Source organism: Aquarana catesbeiana, linkage group LG02, assembly GCF_042186555.1.
Source record: "Aquarana catesbeiana isolate 2022-GZ linkage group LG02, ASM4218655v1, whole genome shotgun sequence".
Taxonomy (NCBI): domain Eukaryota; kingdom Metazoa; phylum Chordata; class Amphibia; order Anura; family Ranidae; genus Aquarana; species Aquarana catesbeiana.
In genome coordinates this window covers 771,991,868-772,014,295 of record NC_133325.1, presented here as the reverse complement: position 1 = coordinate 772,014,295, position 22,428 = coordinate 771,991,868, and the positions used below count along the sequence as shown (strand labels likewise).

At 46.1% G+C, this 22,428-nt stretch overlaps 1 protein-coding gene across 2 annotated transcripts in view; it reads left to right on the top strand.

Annotated features, from left to right (window-relative positions):
- Nucleotides 1–9,269, top strand: part of LOC141129350 (cell surface glycoprotein CD200 receptor 1-like) — a 65,411-nt gene extending 56,142 nt beyond the window's left edge. For both annotated transcript variants that reach the window (XM_073617324.1, XM_073617325.1), the window contains exons 4-6: nt 354–447; nt 7,167–7,224; nt 8,912–9,269. In XM_073617324.1, coding sequence (XP_073473425.1) covers nt 354–447; nt 7,167–7,224; nt 8,912–9,046 — 287 coding nt within the window. In that variant the 3' untranslated portion in view covers nt 9,047–9,269. The remainder of the gene's footprint in view (nt 1–353; nt 448–7,166; nt 7,225–8,911) is intronic.
- The last annotated feature ends 13,159 nt before the right edge of the window (nt 9,270–22,428 follow it).

Sequence of the window (22,428 nt, the reverse complement as noted above, 5' to 3'; positions counted from 1 at the left end):
AATGCAATTTTTATCTATCAAAAAGTGTTTTCCAGCACTAAACCTTTCATCTGATTTCTAAATTACTGCATTTGTAAATTCCAAAAGCCAATATAAAGGAATAGTAGTAGTAAAAAAGCACTTGTGAGTTTAACCAATCTTGTTTTTTTGTACAAAAGGGTGTGTCCTATGCCTGTATACTTTTGCTGATAGGTGTTCCTCATTCTCATCTCAAAAAGTTTGGGAGGTATGCCTTAGGGCCAAATGTTAGGATTCGTGTGTAAGGTTATGTCTTCTAGCCTGCTCTAATCCTTATTTCCTCTGACAAATAACTCATGTCTGATATTAACAAACACACCAATTTATTTTCCCAGGAACAAAGAAAATGTGGTGGGTGTCACTACCAGTAGCAGTCATTATTGTGGTCATTGTCACCATTCTCCTCCTTTGGCAAAGATCCTGTCTCAGGTATACACATTTGAAAAATATATTACTGCAGGGGTTCCTCTTTTTCCTGAGGATGCAAAGGGAAATATTGTTACTGTACTGGAACAAAAGAAGAGAATTCTTACCAAAAATTCATAATACACCATAGGAAGAGGCGAGGGTCACATATGTGAACCACTGTAGAATATTGCCTAAGCTGGTGATATGATATTAGCTAGTGCTACATAGAAGCTGATTCTGCTTCAAATGACTTAATGTTCCTTGGCCAAAAAACTGTTTTATAAAACGTTCTGCCTTGTCATTAAAGAATTTCCTGGGTTTGTTTTCATACTGTGGGTGTTATGTTTAAATGTGTTTTAGCTTGTAAATTGCAATTTAAGGCTTTCTTTATTAAGAACTTTATTAAGAAGAGAACTAAAATATTGGTTGTATATTTTAAAGTAGTAGACATTTCCAACTAGAGAATATCGCTTCACTTCTTCACCTCACAATAATTTGTAGGTCATTTCCTCTGGTATCTTCTGAGATACCTTTTGCAACTTGGTTTTAGTTTTTCACACACACAAATGTGGGTTTTCAAAGGTTATTATAGCCCACTGTGAGGTTGGTGGCGCTACCTACTGGCTAACATATAAGGATAAATATAATATCAATGTGCATGCCAGTGGTGAATGCATTTACGGGAGGGTTAGTTACCCTGATAATGCAGGCTCCATGCATCCATACCAATGTGTGCAAGAAAGGAAAAATAGAAAAAATTGTACAATACACAAATAAAAATAAATATTAAGTGAATCCCAATAAACCTCACATATATACTGTATGTGTGCTTGAAAATAACTTTGAGAAATAAGCCTCATGGGGTCCATGTACCACCAAAAAACCTAATGTCCAAAAAATAGAAAATGTATATACATTATGTGCAAAAATATATATGTATAAAACCCAAAACGAGCAAAGTCCAGTGACACATATGTGTAGTTATAAACCGTAATAAAAAATAAGCATAAAAAATATAAAATATATAAAAGAAATATATAAAATATTAGTGAAGCTCCAAATTGGCCAGCAAAAATCAAAAAAGTCCAAAGTGCTCAAGTGACTCTTGTGTTCAGAGAATCAAGTGACTTCTGTGCTCCCCCTGATGGGTCCCTACTCACCAGCTCCCTGCACCCCTGCAGGGGTAATGGGCATGTATAGATAGCCTGGGATGGTTCCTGGTATCTCTCCTTCCATTTGGCAGTATGGAATTGACACAGGATCTAACTAGCTGACTAATCAACTTTGGGAGAAGTGACCAGGGAGACTCCCTTGGATATCCTTAGCCTCGGTTCACACCAGAGGCGGCACGACTTGCAGACCTGCACACGACTGCCCGGGCGACTTGCAAAACGACTTCTGTATAGAAGTCTATCCAAGTCGCCCCCAAAGTCGTACAGGAACCTTTTTCTAAGTCGGAGCGACTTGCGTCGCTCCCCTTAGAACGGTTCCATAGCACAGAACGGGAGGCGACTTGTCAGGCAACTAGGTCACCTGACAAGTCGTCCCTGTGTGAACCGAGCCTTACTGGGTGGAGTGAGCTGGTGAGGCCCTACAGACCACAGATACCACATGCAGACCATGAGGAGAGATACCAGGAACCATCCCAGGCTATCTATACATGCCCATTACCCCTGCAGGGGTGCAGGGAGCTGGTGAGTAGGGACCCATCAGGGGAAACACAGAAGTCACTTGATTCTCTGAACACAAGAGTCACTTTGAGCACTTTGGACTTTTTTTGATTTTTGCTGGCCAATTTGGAGCTTCACTAATATTTTATATATTTCTTTTATATATTTTATATTTTTCATTTTTATGCTGATTTTTTATTACGGTTTATGACTACACATATGTGTCACTGGACTTTGCTGGTTTTGGGTTTTATACATATATACTTTTGCACATAATGTATATACATTTTCTATTTTTTGGACATTAGGTTTTTTGGTGGTACATGGACCCCATGAGGCTTATTTCTCAATGTTATTTTCATGCACACATATATACATGAGGTTTATTGGGATTCACTTAATATTTATTTTTATTTGTGTATTGTACAATTATCAGGGTAACTAACCCTCCCGTACATGCATTCACCTCTGGCATGCACATTGCCACTATATTTATCCTTATATGTTAGCCAGTAGGTAGCGCCACCAACCCCACACCTGCACATCATTACTTTCTTCAGTTCCATTTCAGGGACTGATTAGGGGAGGCTGCAACCTGTCATAATATTGTTATAATATTGTTGCTATCCTGAGCGTGGAGTTTTTCTCTATATTATTATAGCCCGCTGGCTAAGGATTAGATTCGGACTTGGGTCAAACTTAAAGGGTAATTCTACTTTTGTGGGAAAAAATTAGCAAATAACATAAAAAATAATATAGCGTATACGATTGTGGCACAAGTCATATTGTGATTGAATGTTATTAAAAATTACCTTTCCTTTTCCATCTGCAACTCCATAATTTTCTGTAAAATGCAATGCAATATGGCTATCTGGAGGAGTTGTGTACACCGAATGCAATTTCTTGCTTGTGTGACTGGCTCACTGATTTTCCCAGAAGATACAAGTTAGAATTCAGGCATCCCCTGCAACAAAAATGTCATTTTGATGTAATACTCCCAATAGGAAATCACGTCTAAAGGGATGCTGACCCTGCAATTTTCCTCATTAGAGGCTTACAGGTGCAGCAGCTAGTTGATAATTATGAAACCATTCCCATTAGACTCACGCACATGGACAGTTGGACACAGACAAACACATAGTGATTTCTTTAGAATAACAAAAGGTGTGAATCTCCAACAAAGCTTGTTAAAATCCTTGCAATGTACATAGATCACCCAGAGGGGAATGTTTTTTTTTCCTCATCAAAAGTGGAGTTACTCTTTAAAATCTTAGGGAATTTCCAGACTTTGAATTTGATTCCAATTCGAGAATTTGGAGTCATAAAATGTTGATAGTGGCCCATATTGCCCTACTCAGGCTTTGACCCAACTTAAAGTAGAGTCTCACAGCAGTCATTAAGGTGCAGGAGCCACATAGTTAGTTAGTGTATTGGAGGTGGTGAGAGTGACAAGACAGGGAGAGTGTGTTAGATAGGGGAAACTTAGTCTAGGCGGGGCCTAGATATGTCTATGTGGTCATCATGCACAGTTGAGTCCCTAGTTACCACCTCAACATACAGGTTGCAGGGCATCACAGGTTTTTCAGTCGAAGCCACATACTGTTATGTGCATGGATATCGGTCCTAGACCCCCTCCTCCCATCCTCCTGGTCACCTCAGAGTTAATCCCTTTCCCAAGTAAAAGGATTGAGCCTTTGGCTGTATGTTTAGGGTCGTTGTCCTGCTGGAAGGTGAACCTCCGTCCCAGGCTCAAGTCTTTTGCAGATTCTAACAGGTTTTCTTCTAAGATTGCCCTGTATTTGGCTCCATCCTTCTTCCCATCAACTCTGACCAGCTTCCCTGTCCCTGATGAAGAAAAGCACAACATGATGCTGGATGGTGGGTTCAGGGTGATGTGCAGTGTTAGTTTTCTGCCACACATAGCGTTTTGCTTTTAGTTCAATTTTAGTCTCATCTAACCAGAGCACCTTCTTCCACATGTTTGCTGTGTCCCCCACATGGCTTCTCCCAAACTGCAAACAGGACTTCTTATGGCTTGCTTTCAACAATGGTTTTCTTCTTGCCACTCTTCCATAAAGGCCAGATTTGTGAAATGCATGACTTAAGCCGAGCACACACGAGCGCAATGTCCGACAGAAAAAGTCAGACGGAAGCTTTTCATCGTCTATTCCGATCGTGTGTAGGCCTCATCAGACTTTGTTTTTTCGAAAATTCTGACAGACATAGAAATGGAACATGTTCTAAATATTTCCAACGGAACCAATTCCTATCGGGAAAACCACCCGTCCGTATGCTGTTCCAATGAACCAAAAACGACGCATGCTCTATTGATCTTCCTTTTTCTAGTCCCGTCGTATGTGTTGTACGTCACCTCGTTCTGGACGGTCGGACTTTGGTGTGATTGTGTGTATGCAAGACCGCTTGAGCGGAATTCCGTCGGAGTTCCGATGGTGAAACCTTCGGAGTTTATTCCGACGGCAAAACTGGTCGTTTGTACGCAGCATAATAGTTGTCCTGTGGACATATTCTCCCACTTGAGCTGTGGATCTCTGCAGCTCTTTCAGAGTTACCATGGGTCTCTTGGCTGCTTCTCTGATTAACGCTCTTCTTGCCCGGCCTGTCAGTTTAGGTGGATGGCCATGCAGGGCCGTCTTTCCTATTGGTTGGACCCTGGGCAAACATTTTTTTGGCCCCCCTCTCCATGTAATTTTTCTCTCCACCTGCTCTGAGACATACAATAAATAGCAGCTAGATTCAAAATCAGTTGACTGAATCAGATCAGGCAGCGATTGTGATTGGTTGCCTAAGGTTACAGTGTATCAGTAGCGCTCACTGACTGGCTGCTAGAGGCTACAGCACACATTATGGCTCATTGATTATTTGCTAGAGGGTACAGCACATGACTTCTGCTTGTTGATTGGTTGCTAGAGATTACTGTACATCAATACTGCTCACTGATTGGTTGCTAGAGGTTACTGCATATCCTTACCACTCAATGATTGGTTGCATGAGGTTAGTGCACATCATTACTGCTTACTGATTGGTTGCCAAAGGATATATCACATTATCTTCTCACTGTCTGCACACAATGGATTGGGAAGGTGAGGGGACCCATCAATTGACAGAAAACTCCTAGGGATCCTAGGACAACTGGGATCAGTGGCAATGCTGGGGGTTGATGGAATCAGTGGCAGTGGTGGGGGGATGGGATTAGTTAGTAGGCAGTACACTGTGGCAAATTCTGAATCATGTAGAGCAAAGCTGGAAATCTTTGGCAAGTACATATATACTGTAGTGGGGTATACTGCACTGACCACCAATGTAATGGGGAATATTCAGTGACCACCAATGTGAGGGAGGATTTACACTGACCACCAATGTGAGGGGGAATTTGCACTGACCGCCATGTAACGGGTGATTTTATGGCACCCACCAATATCAAGAGGGATTTCTACACTGACACCAATGTATTAGGAGCATTTACACCAACCACTAGTGTAAGGAGGTATATACAATGATGCCCAATGACCACCAATGTTAGAGCGGATTTACACTGACCACCAGTGTAAGGGCAATTCTGCACTTACTACCATTGTGAAGAAAAATGTACACAGATCACCAATGTAATGAAGAATTTACTCTGACAACCAATTTAATAGGGAATTTAACATCAACAACCAATACAGGGGGATTTCTACACTGGCCACCAATGTAAGAGGGGATTTACACTCACCATAAATTTAAAGGGGGCTTCTACATGGACTACCAATGTAAGGGAGGAATTGAAACTGACCACAAATGGAAGTTTGGATTTTTTTTACCGATTACCAATATAAAGAGGAGTTTCTACACTAACCACTAATGTGATGGGGATTTACACTGACCACTAATGTAATAGGAGCAATCAAAGTAACCACCAATGTAAAGAGGGATTTACACTGACCACCAATGTAAGGGGGACCTTCACACTGGCCACTAGTGTGAATGAAAGCATTGTACACCAAGCCCCAATGTAATGAGAAGATTTACACTGACCACCAATGTAACTGAGACATTTGTGTGTCGGGAACGCATGCAAAATTGCTTTCCTGACAACACAGAAATGTGGTGCCCTTTAGCAGATACACAGCAGTGCCATTAATTGTTAATGACATCCTTACGCATCTGCTGAGATTTGCGTATTCACATGCACCAAAATTCAGGGTGCTCTGGCACCATGTTCTTTTGAAGAAGGGTTCCACCTCTAATTTGCTTACCTTTGCAGAACAGGCTGATGTTAGGCTTAATGACTATAGTTGTAGGCAGGCCTTTCAAACATATACTTTTTTACCTCCCCAGTGGGCATCATTCAGCAGAAGAGATGGTAGATATGACCTCAGGGGGGCATGATATACATAAGAATGCCGCCTCTATTTACATATCAATGCAGGGTTGGTGGTATGTGTGAAATGGATAATGTGTTTCAAGTTTCTTTCACATTTGCTGTAATGCTTACTGCCCTCCAAAAAGTGATCTGTGGTGGATTGCTTTTCAACGAGTGGTATAGCAGCAGCTGACAGGCGGTCATGAAGTGTTACTGCTGCCTCCTTGTTTTTTTTTTTTTACATTGCTGAATGGTAATTTTACATTGTTGGACTATGCTGCTCGATGAGTGAGTTCAGCTTTCAGTTGCAGAGTGGCCCCATTGAAATCAATAGGCAAGTTTGACAGGCGGTGATGCCTGTCAAACTCTGCAGGCTCCAAGCTGTCCATTGAGTTCAGTGCCTCTGACAAGAAGTGAGGAGAGGCACTGTGAGCTCAGCATCTCAGTCTGCTGCAAACAGAGTGTGCCATTGTATTTAATCTGGCCGCTCTGTATGTAGCTTCTGACAGGCATTTTGATTTTTTTTGGCAAATGGGCCTATCTTAAGGTAAGGGGCCTGGAGCCGCAGCTCCAATAGCCCCTATGTTAATCCAGCCCTGAGTGGATTGAACTGGTCAGCAGAGTGTTCTGTAATTCACTTTTATGTATGAACAGAGAGGTCCACCAAAACTAACATTACATTTTGTTTCTTTGTTTTGTTTCTGTAGGAATTTATTTGCAAATAAAAAAGAAGACACTTCTGAATTGCAGGAAAACCCCGCTGTGGTAAGAAATGATAAAATGTTCCCGGGACCTGCAAATACATATTTTATGTTTGTTATATTACTATGCTTTTTAGTTGTGCTCAAATATGGTAGCACTCTTCTTATGTACAAGTGTTTGATTGCCATTCATTGGTTAAATATCATGGTAATCACATACCTTCATCCATTGGTTAGTTTGTGTCCTGGACGAAAACACTTGACCATACATTGGTCACTTACAGCGGCGGCCTATTCATTAGGGGCACCTGGAAGCCACCCCCTCTCCGCCCCTCTCTCCACGCTACCCCCCCTATGCAGTGGATAGATTCATACATAGTATGAATCTAACCATGGCCACCGCGGCCGCCCCCTGTTCATGCATCTGGCCCATTTCAGGGCACAGGGCGCATGATTTACAGTGGCCAGGTTTTTTTTTTTTTTTAAGCACCTGATTAGAGCCAGCGGCTCTAATAGGCTTCAAAATAGGGTGGGCTCGGGGTCGCAGAGGATGTGCTCCAATCCCACCCATGTGTGTCTCAACAGCGAATGGATATTCGCTGTTGCAACACTGATCCTCCTCCCAGCAAATCGGGAAGCAGGTATGAAATCCGTTTCCTGATTGGCCGAAACATCAGATGATCCTATTGGACGCCTAGCGTCGGTAGGAGCAGAGAGGAGATGCACCGCGGAAGCTGCTCCAGGAGAGGACACCGGGGCAGCTTTCCCAGAGCCCGCTACGCTTAAGGACAGGGGCAACCGCACTGGAAGATGGCCACATCAGCTCCGACCGCTGCTCTCACCGCCCGCATCCAGGGTAAGGACAGCGGCCACTTGGCAAAAAAAAGCAATAAATGGATTTTATGAACCTGCAGCTCATTGACTAAGAACATTATATCCGCTACAGAGTAACAGAGGGATGAGCTACCCAGTGTGCTGAAGCTTGTCAATCATCCCCTGGCCACACCTAGTCCTGCCCACTGCTTTCTGGATCAACAGCACTGCCTCTGTTGTTGAAACCTCCTACTGTGGGCTGCAGTGTCTGGGAGGGGAAGTGTGGAGACACGAAGGAGGAATTGACTGGAGGTTTTTTGGTTTATTTACACTGTCATACAGGAGCCTTAAAGTGATAATAAACCATCATTTTTTTTAAATTAAAACAATAAACATGTCTATGCTTACCTGCTTCATGCAATGCTTTTGCACAGAGCAGCCCAGATCATCTTCTTCTGGGTTTACCCGCTGGCACTGCAGGCCCCTCTTTGGTGGGGCCCCCACGAAAAGCCACTTTCCATGGGGGCACCCGAGCCCCACTGCTGCATCCTTTGACACAGACAATGGAACCCGCTCCCGTGTCACAGCATTTGGTTGACAGCAGTGGGAGCCTATGGTTCTCAATCTGCCCAGTGAGGAGGGAGCCACTGCTCTCATGCACATCGCTGGATCGGATCAGGCTCAGGTAAGAAAAATGTAGGGGGGGGGGGGGCTGGGGAAAGCTGCAGCACAGAAGGTTTTTCACCTTAAAGTATAGAATGCATAGAAACTCACAATAGAGTGTTTTTCCTGCATAAAATAATATATTATAAATAATAATAATGGTAAAAATATGTTTCCTGGATAAAGGGTGGAACCTGACAACAGATTTTTTAAGCAGAAATGTTGGCAAATAAGTTCCATAAATATTGCTAACTGGTTGTTTTTTTTTCTGTTAGATTGTAGAAGATGTGGAGCCATATGCCAGTTTTACCCAAAAAGTCAACACCATCTACAATTCTACTAGTGAGCTGTCAGAAGCAAAGGAGAAAAACCTGGCTGCATGTGATGGAATTAGGAGGATCTACTTCTGAAATTGTAAAAAATGACTGCTCTTTTTTAAATTCTCATGGTGCAGGTATTTATAGAGCCATGCTACCCAAAATAGTGTAGGTTGAGCCTGATGGACAAAGTCAACCAATTCAATCTGATGGATCAAGTCAACCAATTCAATATGATGGACCAAGTCAACCAATTCAAGCTGAAGGATCAAGTCAACCAATTCAATCTGATGGATCAAGCCAACCAAGTCAACCATTTACGGTATGCCTTAGATATAACAACATCAAAATCACCCTTCCATCATTCCCAACTCTGTTCCTGTCTACCTTATAGTTTTCTGTGGCCTCATCCTCCTTTGCATGTTCCAGATCCTCCCGCAGAATGGGGGCCACTTAATAATGTGCACAGCAAGCGTGCAGACCTGCGAGATGGAAGAGACAGCTGGTTTACCTTTTTAGGATTTTTTTTTGGGTGGACTAATTAATTTATTTTACCTTTTTAATTTCACTTTTATTCTAAAATAATTAATAAACTGTAAATCAAACAATGAATGCTGTAAGTTGGCTACTTTTTTTCATTATCATTAGTCATGATGAGTATATGCAATACTGGTGGTAATACAGGAGAAACTTTTATTCTCGAATCTTAAGTCACCCAACATCCCTCACGAAAACAAAAAACACTAAAAGCAAACTGTCACTTATTCCCCTTATTAATATAGCACCAACCAATTCCTTATAGCTTTATAGACCATGTTAAATCATTCACATTAGTCCTTTCCCCAGAGGAACTATTTTATCAGGCCAGGCACCAGTCTCTCCTTCATTGTAAATGTGCTATTTATTTTTCTAAATTGTCTTATTTAAAAGTTATTATGCGGTATGCCGTAAACAAGATTTTGTTATTTTGTTATTTACCCCAAATCCCTCCTTTTTTATTGTTTTGCTACAGTATACTTCGTTCTTGGGCTCAAGAGCTTTTTGTTAGACGGCCCATGAGGACAGGGCCCTATTTGAGAGGGGAGGGGGTGTATGTAGTGTCACCTTTGACTAATAGTGGTTACATTTATTTTTAAGCCTCCCCGTAGTCAGGGAGAGCAACAACTGTTTGGTTAAGTCAGCTCTGGGGCTCTGCTGGTGTGGGCTTGTTTACTTCCCCCTGTATCCCAGGGAGCTGGGGCATAGTGGGTAGGTAAAAGAACACAGATCCCATCCTGCATATTAATGCTCCTCCAGCCAATATCTGGTCAGTATGGTGCGTGGCCAGCGGGGGGGGGGCTGGGAGGGGTATAAATAGACTGGAACCCAGAGCTGATCTGTCTTGTTACTGGGGGAGTAAGACCCAGCCTGAGGGCTGTGGCATCCCTGGGAAATCAACCTGCAGCTGCAAAAATCTTTTATGGGCTACTGTTTGGCTGGGAGACCCCTGGTAACCTCTGTTTTCCTGTTGAGGAGTTCCTGTTTAGTATCACTTTATCTACACTTCAAAGGGGGTGCCTTCACCCTGAAGTATTAGTTCAGCATTAGTGTCCTCTACTACCAGTTTGAAGTTCATTGGAGTTTCCCTAGGCTCATCCTCACCCTATCTAAGTTCCTACCCAAAAATAAAAAAACACAAAAAAACAGACATGCACAGTCAGTTCTCTGGCTTGAGTGATTGGGAAATACCACGTGCCTGGCTGCTGAGTGCCTATCAGGGAATGGAACCTGAGATCAAACAGCCAGACTAGTTACAAATCTGTGCTACACTTGTAAGAGCTAGGTGCTATTTGGGTGACACTACTCATTGGGCACCAAGTGTGGGTCACATAGGAGGCCTATCCCAGGGTGGGATCTTCTGGGCTACGCTAGGCATGTTGAACAGGGTCACTGCCTTACACATGGGGTACCTTTACTTGAACAAACGACTGAAAATTGCAAAAGATTCCGATTTTTTTTTAGTGTACTTTCACAGGGTGACAATGGGTGTATACAAGTATCAGCGTGCCAATGTCCCAATAATGGACATATGAGAAACAAAAGACTAAAAGAGTGGACTTTAAAGGCACACAGGTAGACCGTCTAAAAATAATTAGATTAGTTTATTAGGTACAAAATTGATTAAGTGAAAAATAATTTTTTGTTACATATAAATGCATATTAGAGTTCATATACTAGTATTTTATACCCCACACATAAGCTCTGACACCACTTAATACAATAGAGAAATACAGTGATACATCCAAAGAAGAAGAAATTGAAATTCCCATAGTATTATTCAAATAAGGATGTAAGTAGAGAGGACTGTGGGTTATGATGTGGATCCGGACACAAATTTTCTTTTATTTGCTCGACATGTTGCGCGTAGAGGTATGCTTCTTCAGGAGCATAAAAAGTTAATGTAGTCATCAAACGAATAGGGAATAAAGAAATATATTGCTGGGAAGCAAAATTATCTGGATATATCCGAGGACAGGAAAACATTAACACAGCCCTATAAAAACACAGGTACTGGCAGTGTAGGCCAGCGCTTATGTGATAAAGGGGTCTGTTTGCAAACGCTGTACTGGCTACCAGGAGATTAACCTACATCACACAGCCTGGCTCCAAAACCCCAGAGGTGTTAGTCTCTCTGATCCTCCAGTCTGTTTTTTCTATGATACCCAAACAGACCCCTTTATCACATGAACACTGGCCTACTCTACCAGTACCTGTGTTTTTATAGGGCTGTGTTTATGTTTTCCTGTCCTCGGATATATCCAGATATTTTTGCTTACCAGCAATATATTTTATTATTCCCTATGCGTTTGATGACTACATTAACTTTCTATGCCCCTGAAGAAGCGTAACATGTCGAGCGAATAAAATAATATTTGTGCCCGGATCCACATCCTGACCCACAGTCCTCTCTACTTACATTCTTATTTGAATAATACCACGGGAATTTCAATTTCCGCTTCTTTGGATGTATCACTGTATTTCTCTATTGTATTAAGTGGTGTCAGAGCTTATGTGTGGGGCATAAAATACTAGTATATGGACTTTTATATGCATTTATATGTAACAAAAAATTATTTTTCACTTAATCAATTTTGTACCTAATAAACCAATCTAATTATTTTTAGACGGTCTACCTGTGTGCCTTTAAAGTCCACTCTTTTAGTCTTTTGTTTCTCAAACGACTGAAAGTGTTACTAAACCCAGGGGCTTGCATTCACTATATCTGGTCTCCAACAGTACACAGAATATGGAAATGCAATCATGTTAGTAAATATAAACTGCTAAATACCTTTTCTCATCAGCAGTATATAGCAGTCTTGTGACTTCTATCAGTGTCTGGTTAAAGTTTGTGGGAAGAGTTTTCATTCTCTTCTGACTGTCCTATGAGGGTGTAGGACCCCTGACCTTCTGTCTGGACAGTGCTGACTGGCACTGTGCTGATCACATGCACCCTCCCAAAAAAAAAGCAACTCTCTAGCAATAAACACCAAACTGAGCATGTGCAGAGTGACTCCAAAGGCTCTGCCTTATCAAGAGATAGAGTGTGGAAAAAAGGAGAGGATCAGAGAAGACAGGATCAGCCTTTTTACACAATGTACAGGATTAACCCCTTAGGTTCCACAGTGAGTATAACAAGCATGCTTTACTGCATATACAGACTGATTTTGCTGTTGTGGGTTTAGTAACACTTTAACTCTAGTTGACTCCCTCAATGTTAATGTACAAAAACAGTCACTGATGCATTTAGGAGGGACACGCTGAGCCAAAGCCCTCTCTACCTGTGCATCGTATCACTGCTATCTAACTCCCAGTAATGGAATGAGGTGCTTCCATGCGCCTGAGCAGACCCTGTGCGCACACTCAGTTAACTCTTCCTCTTCTGTACCTGTGCACAGACTGAGGACCTCTGCTGGGCTGATCTGCTCCCATTGCCATGGGAGACGGACTGCTTACAGAGAGAGTGCCGACAACAACTCCTCCTGCAAAAGGGTATCCCAGCTGTCACCTGTACACACTTATGACAACCTTCGTTACCATTGACAACCACTCGTGTCTTCAACTGTTTTAACTCTTGTACTGCTGCTTTCATACCCCAATGTGTGTAACTGATCCGAGCTGTAGACTATGGGTGCCTGCCGGTGACTTGCATGCCTTGAATAGCTTCAGACCAGGCAAGGACAAAGTTCCAAAAATGTTACTGGAAATTCGCAGCATATAGAATAAAGTGCACAGTCTCTTCCTAACATCCCTAATCCCAAACTCAGGCTTTGTAGCTGCCCCAGCATACCTGCAAAGGATAGAGTCCATTATGGCAAAGTCCTTAGTGGCAGATTTCCAGAACTGGTATCTTCAGTTGAATTGTAGATCGTAGAGGTCCGGTACTCTGTAGAAGGCTCTATACCCATGGGTACTCCAGCTTCGGCAGCAGACTACTCCGGACAAACTCCGGCAAAGGCAACATATCTTACAGTATGCGCACCCCCCTGGATCACACCCTTGCCGGACCCAAGAAAACCCACCAAGAAAGACCCGGGAAGCATGTTAACACTTAACCCTCCTCACTGGGACAGCGTTAAACTCAACCTGCTTACAAGCTGATCCCCTCCTGTATCCTCCACCCAATGCTAACTCTTATCAGCTAGCATTGATCCCGGCTATCTCTGGGGGCTGCAGAACATCTTTCCCCATGCAATGGAAATAGGGAGAGGTGTTGTGTAGTCCTAAAACACTTTCTGTCCTATGGTGCTCCTCTATAGATACAGTACAGTGTTGTCACCCTAGGACAGGAAGTGTCCAGCTACTACATCTAAGGATTGGTGATCTGCAATATATAAGATTTTTGCTTTTTTGTATTTAGATACCCTTTAAATGATTAATCTCTCACTATTTCCCTGGAGTCACATGCAACGCTGGTATTTTTCGACCCAGACATTTGTGAATTAAAGTTTATCTCCTAATTCACTAAAATAATTTTTGAAGACATTCTATCCTCCTCTTTCTCAATAAAAGAAAAGTGCAGCTGGGTCATCTCTAGTGCTAAACAACAATCAGTTGTTTCAGTTCATGATATATCACATCCCAAAACTCTGGAGATTACATCCTTTTTAGTAGTCTGCTAAAAAAAAAAGGAGCTCCATACCACTAGCGCTAGGTTATTGCACTCCGAGTCTTGCTCTCACAACAGAGCTTTTCCATTTTTGCTAGGGGATAACCTTGTAGGCAGGTTGACGCTGTATTATATCCTTCCACCTGATGATGGCGCTGGGCCATTTCTCCAGGCTGGCTGGAGCCCATTGAAGACTAATGCCACGTACACACGATCAGACACTCCGACAAAAAAATCCATGGATTTATTTCCGACGGATGTTGGCTCAAACTTGTCTTGCATACACACGGTCGCACAAATGTTGTCGGAAATGCCGAACGTCAAGAACGCGGTCACGTACAACATGTACGACGAGCCGAGAAAAATGAAGTTCAATAGTCAGTGTCGACTCTTCTGCTTGATTCCGAGCATGCGTGGAATTTTGTGCGTCGGAATTGTGTACACACGATCGGAATTTACGACAATGGATTTTGTTGTCGGAAAATTTGAGGACCAGCTCTCAAATTTTGTTTGTTGGAAATTCCGACAAAAAATGTCCGATGGAGCATACACACGGTCGGAATTTCCGACAACAAGGTCACATCGAACATTTGTTGTCAGAAACTCTGATCGTGTGTAAGCGGCATAATTATCCCCTGTTATGGGCTCCAGGCAGCTATCTTGGGGTGGACAGCAATTTTATTGGATTCTGAAATCTCATGGGATTCAGGCAGCCATTTTAACTGAGAATAAATTAAATAGTGGAATTTTTCATCATTCGGTGTAGCCACGTTGTGGGAGTAAGTTTAGAACAGAGCCCCAGCTGACTGATTAGGAACAGGTTAGGAGTAGCATTAGAGCCGGTTCACACAGGGGCGACTTGTCAGGTGACCTAGCCGCCTGACAAGTCGCCTCCCGTTCTGTACAATGGAACCGTTCTAATCGGAGCGACGCAAGTCGCTCCGACTTAGAAGAAAGGTTCCTGTACTACTTTTGGGGCGACTTGCATAGACTTCTATACAGAAGTCGTCTTGCAAGTCGCCCCGGCAGTCGTGTGCAGGTCGCCTCGGTGAGGCGACCTGCAAGTCGTGCCGCCTCTGGTGTGAACCGAGGCTCAGGGAGAAGGACCTGTCGAAGAAGGAAAGCGTAGGTTTCCCATTACAGCGGGTCTCCTCTGTCATCTTTTTGAAACAGTCTCCCACTGGCAGCCAGATATCTGCGGTGACATTTGAGGATCGCAGTGTTAACAAGCTATAGCCTCTTCCTGGCGAAGTGCTCTTTCCTGACGTCATTGGGCCCCCCCATGCTAGGGCTCAACCCAAGTGTGACCTTTGCGAACCTGGTAGTTCCACCCTGGTTCACATTGGTGCGTTTTGACATGCAATTTGACATGCAATTTGACATGTCAAATCGGCGGCAAAGGCACCATCCTAATCGGTGCAATGCTACATCTGCAGCGGCGCACCGATTTCAAAAAGTCGTCTCTGTACTACTTTTTTGCGATTTCGGGGTGCGCTTTCCATAGACATCTGTGCAGAAACCCGCACTGATGTCTGTGAAATCGGTACTGACATGCGGGAGTGAAATCGTGCGAGTTCAGCTGAACGCCTTGTACTGTACCTGACTGTTCTGTGATAATTGCTGTTTATCCTTTGTATCTGACTGGTTTGACCTTGAGTGATAAAAAAACAAAAAAAAAACAAAACGCATGTGAACGCAATGGTTTTATGTATGCATTTTTCACTGCATTCTGGTGTGAACAGGCCCTAAAAGTACAGATTTAGAAGCGATCGTACCATAAATGGATTGTTAGTACAGAGCTTTCGAGAGACGATCAGGACAGATCATCCGATATTATCCGATTGGACAAACATGAACATTTTTCTCATATGATTTTCGCTTAATCAGTACAGTTGTCTTCCGAAAATACAATAGAAATACACTACAATACATGACATCACTTCCGATTTTTTATTCTCTCATACGAGAATTTTCGTAACTTTAGTAAACTCTTCATTTTCGATACGCAACTAGTATGAAAAAAAATAAAAATTTGGACAATCTGTCGTCTGATTTTCGGATCGTGTGTATGGGCCATAGTCTGAAGAGCTAAACTTCTGCTACACCTAAAAGGATTTATTCATCTGACTGATTGTCTGTGTTCCTGGTACTACAATGGTGAATAGTGGACATTCACTTCTTTCTTTCCTCACACAGTTCAGGCCTGTCCCTGAGCTCTGTTATCTGGAATTGGTACCTGTGAGGGAAATGCAGCCTGGGGAAGGCTTCTCTCAACCAATCACAGGAGAGCAGCTGGATGGCGGGAACACCTGAGGTAACTGCTGTGTGGTGATCAGAGGGACACAGTCTCCTCATTTTACTCCAAGATGTGACCCCCCCCCCCCCCATATTGTCAACAGCCCCCGAGGATTGAGGAAGTGTTGTTGGCTCTGGTTTTTGCCCCCCTGGGCATTTAATATTTGAACTGCAGCACTCTGGTACAAAGCAATGGATGACTCTGAGGTAAAGTGAAAGCATCTGCCGTGTCAGTCAGTGCAAAGCTGAGCATAAGAAGCAACTCTATTTCAATGTAAAGAGAAGACGATGACAAAAACAACCTCTGCGTGTCCCTTCTGCTCTGACATAAGAACTGTGTGTGAATGGAGTCCATGGACTGTCTGCCTAAGGGGAGACTGCTGGCGCTAAGTAAAGGCCCCTCATTTAAGGGGCCTGGAAACTGTTGCTGAACCATTGCTGAACCTGGGGGCCCATTACCTCACCGCACTAAACCCGGGGGCCTGTGATCCTCACCTTACCATCGCTGAGGCTAGTGAGTGACCCATATGGATGATGAACTGCAGAGGACGGTCCTGCCAATCGGCCACTGATTCCCTGCGGTCATGTGAGTGCCCCTCTGAAATTGTCACCTTTACTTCTTGTCAAACCCGAACACTTAGGGCCCTTTCACACTGGGGCGGTTTGCAGGCACTATTGCGCTAATAATAGCGCCTGCAAACCGACCCGAGAGTGCCGCTGCTTTGATTCCAGTGTGAAAGCCTCGAGGGCTTTCACACTGGAGCGGTGCGCTAGCAGGATGGGAAAACAAGTCCTGATAGCAGCATCTTCGGAGCGGTGAAGGAGTGGAGTATATACCGCTTCTTCACCACTCCTGCCCATTGAAATCAATGGGACAGTGCAGCTATACTGCAGAGGCGCTTTGCAGCGGCGCTTTACCACCGACGCCGCCCCCGCCTCAGTGTGAAAGGGCCCTTACTGCCGGTTCACACAGGGGCAACACGACTTGCAGGCCGACTCACAGAGCGACCTGCACACGACTTCAGCGGCGACTTGCAAAACGACTTCTGTATAGAAGTCAATGCAAGTCGCCTGAAGTCGCCCCAAAAATAGTACAGGAACCTTTTTCTAAGTCGGAGCGACTTGCGTCGCTCCTATTAGAACGGTTCTGTAGTACAGAACGGGACGTGACTTGTCAGGCGGCCTGTGTGAACCGGGGCTTAAGCGGCGCACAGCAGTTTTTTTGTATACACACACCGTCTTTCTTTCTTCTCTCCATCTTTTATTCTTTCTTTCCCTTTTTCTTTATTCCTCCCCCTTTCTCTCTTTTTATTTCACTACCCCCCCCCCCCCTTTCTCTCTGGGAAGTGAATGGCTACATGTCCATTTTTGCATTATTAAATAAAATGCTAACCATACAAATATAAATATATATATTATATGTGTGTACAGTGTGTGTATATGTTGTGTGTGCATTGTGTGTGTATCATGTGTGTCTATTGTGTGTGTGTGTGTAACATGTATATGGCATACCTCCCAACATTTTGAGATGGGAATGAGGGACACCTACTAGCAAGTGCATGTATTCATAAGACACGCCCACTGCCACACCCCCTTAAAGGAGAATTAACAAAAAAAAAAGGTTAATTAAATCCACAAGTTTTTTACCACTACATTTCATTTTATATTGGCTTTTAAACTTACAGATGCAGCAATTTAGAAGTTGGATGAAAGGTTTAGCACTGGGAAACACATTTTGAAAGATAAAAAGTATATTTTATATACAACTATATAGAACAGACCAAAATGAGGGACAAATGAGGAGGAAAGAGGGACAGAGGGACATTGCTCCAAATCAGGGACAGCCCCTCCAAATCAGGGACAGTTGGGAGCTATGATATTGTGTGTGTGTAACATGTATATTGTATGTGTAACGTGTGTGTGTTGTGTGTTTGTGTGTGACGTGTATTTTGTAGGGATGCACCGAATGGGTTTTTTGGTGCCGAAACTGATACCGAAAATAAATCTTCCTTGATCCCGAAAACCGAAACCGATACCGAAGGTGACTGTTTTTAAAAATATTTTTATACAGAAAATGGTCAGAGACGGACATGGTACAAGAGATCAATGCAGCCTCACCAGTGCCCATCAGATGCAGCCAGCCAGTGTCCCCATTGCAGCCAGTGTCCCGGTAGTGCAGCCAGTGTCCCGGTAGTGCAGCCAGTGTCCCCGGCAGTGCAGCCAGTGTCCCCGGCAGTGCAGCCAGTGTCCCCGGTAGTGCAGCCAGTGTCCCCGGCAGTGCAGCCAGTGTCCCCGATAGTGCAGCCAGTGTCCCCGGTAGTGCAGCCAGTGTCCCCGGTAGTGCAGCAGCGTCCCCGGTAGTGCAGCCAGTGTCCCCGGTAGTGCAGACAGTGTCCCCGGCAGTGCAGCAGCGTCCCCGGTAGTGCAGCCAGTGTCCCCGGTAGTGCAGCCAGTGTCCCCGGTAGTGCAGCCAGTGTCCCCGGTAGTGCAGCCAATGTCCCCGGTAGTGCAGCCAGTGTCCCCGGTAGTGCAGCCAGTGTTCCCGGTAGTGCAGCCAGTGTCCCCGGTAGTGCAGCCAGTGTCCCCGGTAGTGCAGCCAGTCTCCCCGGTAGTGCAGCCAGTGTCCCCGGTAGTGCAGCCAGTGTCCCCGGTAGTGCAGCCAGCGTCCCCGGTAGTGCAGCCAGCGTCCCCGGTAGTGCAGCCAGTCTCCCCGGTAGTGCAGCCAGTGTCCCCGGTAGTGCAGCCAGTGTCCCCGGTAGTGCAGCCAGCGTCCCCGGTAGTGCAGCCAGCGTCCCCGGTAGTGCAGCCAGTGTCACCAGTAGTGCAGCCAATGTCCCCGGTAGTACAGCCAATGTCCCCGGTAGTACAGCCAGTGTCCCCGGTAGTGCAGCCAGTGTCCCCGGTAGTGCAGCCAGTGTCCCCGGTAGTGCAGCCAGTGTCCCCGGTAGTGCAGCCAGTGTCCCCGGTAGTGCAGCCAGTGTCCCCGGCAGGGCAGCCAGTGTCCCCGGTAGTGCAGCCAGTCTCCCCGGTAGTGCAGCCAATGTCCCCGGTAGTACAGCCAATGTCCCCAGTACTACAGCCAGTGTCCCCGGTAGTGCAGCCAGTGTCCCCGGTAGTGCAGCTAGTGTCCCCGGTAGTGCAGCCAGTGTCCCCGGTAGTGCAGCCAGTGTCCCCGGCAGGGCAGCCAGTGTCCCCGGTAGTGCAGCCAGTCTCCCCGGTAGTGCAGCCAGTGTCCCCGGTAGTGCAGCCAGTGTCCCCGGTAGTGCAGCCAGTGTCCCCGGTAGTGCAGCCAGTCTCCCCGGTAGTGCAGCCAGTGTCCCCGGTAGTGCAGCCAGTGTCCTCGGTAGTGCAGCCAGTGTCCCCGGTAGTGCAGCCAGTGTCCCCGGTAGTGCAGCCAGTGTCACCAGTAGTGCAGCCAATGTCCCCAGTAGTGCAGCCAATGTCCCCGGTAGTACAGCCAGTGTCCCCGGTAGTGCAGCCAGTGTCCCCGGTAGTGCAGCCAGTGTCACCAGTAGTGCAGCCAGTGTCCCCGGTAGTGCAGCCAGTGTCCCCGGTAGTGCAGCCAGTGTCCCCGGTAGTGCAGCCAGTGTCCCCAGTAGGGCAGCCAGTATCCCCGGTAGTGCAGCCAGTGTCCCCAGTAGTGCAGCCAGTGTCCCCAATAGTGCAGCCAGTGTCCCCGGTAGTGCAGCCAGTGTCACCAGTAGTGCAGCCAGTGTCCCCAGTAGTGCAGCCAATGTCCCCAGTAGTACAGCCTGTGTCCCCAGTAGTGCAGCCAGTGTCCCCGGTAGTGCAGCCAGTGTCCCCGGTAGTGCAGCCTGTGTCCCCAATAGTGCAGCCAGTGTCCCCAGTAGTGCAGCCAGTGTCCCCAGTAGTACAGCCTGTGTCCCCAGTAGTGCAGCCTGTGTCCCCAGTAGTACAGCCTGTGTTCCCGGTAGTGCAGCCAGTGTCCCCGGTAGTGCAGCCAGTGTCCCCGGTAGTGCAGCCAGTGTCCCCAGTAGTACAGCCTGTGTCCCCAGTAGTACAGCCTGTGTCCCCAGTAGTACAGCCTGTGTCCCCGGTAGTGCAGCCAGTGTCCCCGGTAGTGCAGCCAGTGTCCCCGGTAGTGCAGCCAGTGTCCCCGGTAGTGCAGCCAGTGTCCCCGGTAGTGCAGCCAGTGTCCCCAGTAGTGCAGCCAGTGTCCCCGGTAGTGCAGCCAGTGTCCCCGGTAGTGCAGCCAGTGTCATCAGTAGTGCAGCCTGTGTCACCAGTAGTGCGGCCTGTGTTCCCAGTAGTGCAGCCAATGTCCCCAGTAGTACAGCCTGCTGTGTCCCCAGTAGTGCAGCCAGTGTCCCCAGTAGTACAGCCTGTGTCCCCAGTAGTGCAGCCTGTGTCCCCAGTAGTACAGCCTGTGTCCCCGGTAGTGCAGCCAGTGTCCCCAGTAGTACAGCCTGTGTCCCCAGTAGTGCAGCCTGTGTCCCCAGTAGTACAGCCTGTGTCCCCGGTAGTGCAGCCAGTGTCCCCGGTAGTGCAGCCAGTGTCCCCGGTAGTGCAGCCAGTGTCCCCAGTAGTGCAGCCTGTGTCCCCAGTAGTACAGCCAGTGTCCCCGGTAGTGCAGCCAGTGTCCCCAGTAGTGCAGCCAGTGTCCCCGGTAGTGCAGCCAGTGTCCCCGGTAGTGCAGCCAGTGTCCCCGGTAGTGCAGCCAGTGTCCCCGGTAGTGCAGCCAGTGTCATCAGTAGTGCAGCCTGTGTCCCCAGTAGTACAGCCTGTGTCCCCAGTAGTGCAGCCAGTGTCCCCGGTAGTGCAGCCAGTGTCCCCAGTAGTGCAGCCTGTGTCCCCAGTAGTGCAGCCAGTGTCCCCAGTAGTACAGCCTGTGTCCCCAGTAGTGCAGCCAGTGTCCCCGGTAGTGCAGCCAGTGTCACCAGTAGTGCAGCCAGTGTCACCAGTAGTGCAGCCAGTGTCCCCAGTAGTGCAGCCAATGTCCCCAGTAGTGCAGCCAATGTCCCCAGTAGTACAGCCTGTGTCCCCAGTAGTGCAGCCAGTGTCCCCGGTAGTGCAGCCAGTGTCCCCAGTAGTACAGCCAGTGTCCCCGGTAGTGCAGCCAATGTCCCCAGTAGTGCAGCCAGTGTCCCTATTGCAGCCAGTGAAGGGAGAGGAGAGCCGGCGCCTGTTTGATTACAGCGCCGGGAACATCACAGCTTTTATTTCAATAGTTGTGTTCTCCGCTGCGTGCCATCACATACAGCCCCTCCCCCTTGTCTGGGCACTTTGATAGACAGATCATCCATCCCAGGATTGGACGCTGTAATCAAACAGGCGGCGGCTCGCCTCTGTTCTACGATATAGGAAGCCCCCCTGATTGGTGGCACCAGGGGCGGGGGCGGAGCCCCGCCCCACCCCACCCAGGCTCCACCCCATTTTCGGTGCCAGTATCGGCAAGAATTCTCTTTCGGCTTTTTGCCGAAAGGGTCATTTTTGGCCAATATGTTTCGGTGGCTGAAATTTCGGTGCATCCCTAGTATTTTGTGTGTGTGTATTGTGTGTTTATGTGTGTGTGTGTGACATGTGTATTTTTTGTATGTGTTTTGTGTGTGTGTGACATGTGTATTTTTTGTGTGTGTTTTGTGTGTGTGAGACATGTGTATTTTGTGTGTGTGTGTATGTAACATGTATATTGTGTGTGTAACATGTGTGTGTATTGTGTGTGTGTGTGAGTGTGTGTAACATGTATATTGTGTGTGTAACATGTATATTGTGTGTTTGTGTGTGTGACATGTGTATTGTCTGTGTACAGTATGTATTGTCTGTGTACAGTGTGTGTACTCTTCTGCATGGATCCTGGCTGTAGAAGAGGAGATCTGCCTTGTAGTGGAATGTCCAGGATGGCATAGATGTGGATGGAGATGTGGATCCCTCTTTGACAGCTGATGGGGTGTGGGGGTGTGGGGTTGGTGTGTGGAAGTCCTGCAGATCTCACTCATGGCCAATAGAGCACACAGTAAGTGTTCATGCCCCCAACCCCTGTATCCACCTGTTACTGTGTGTGTTGTAACTTGCA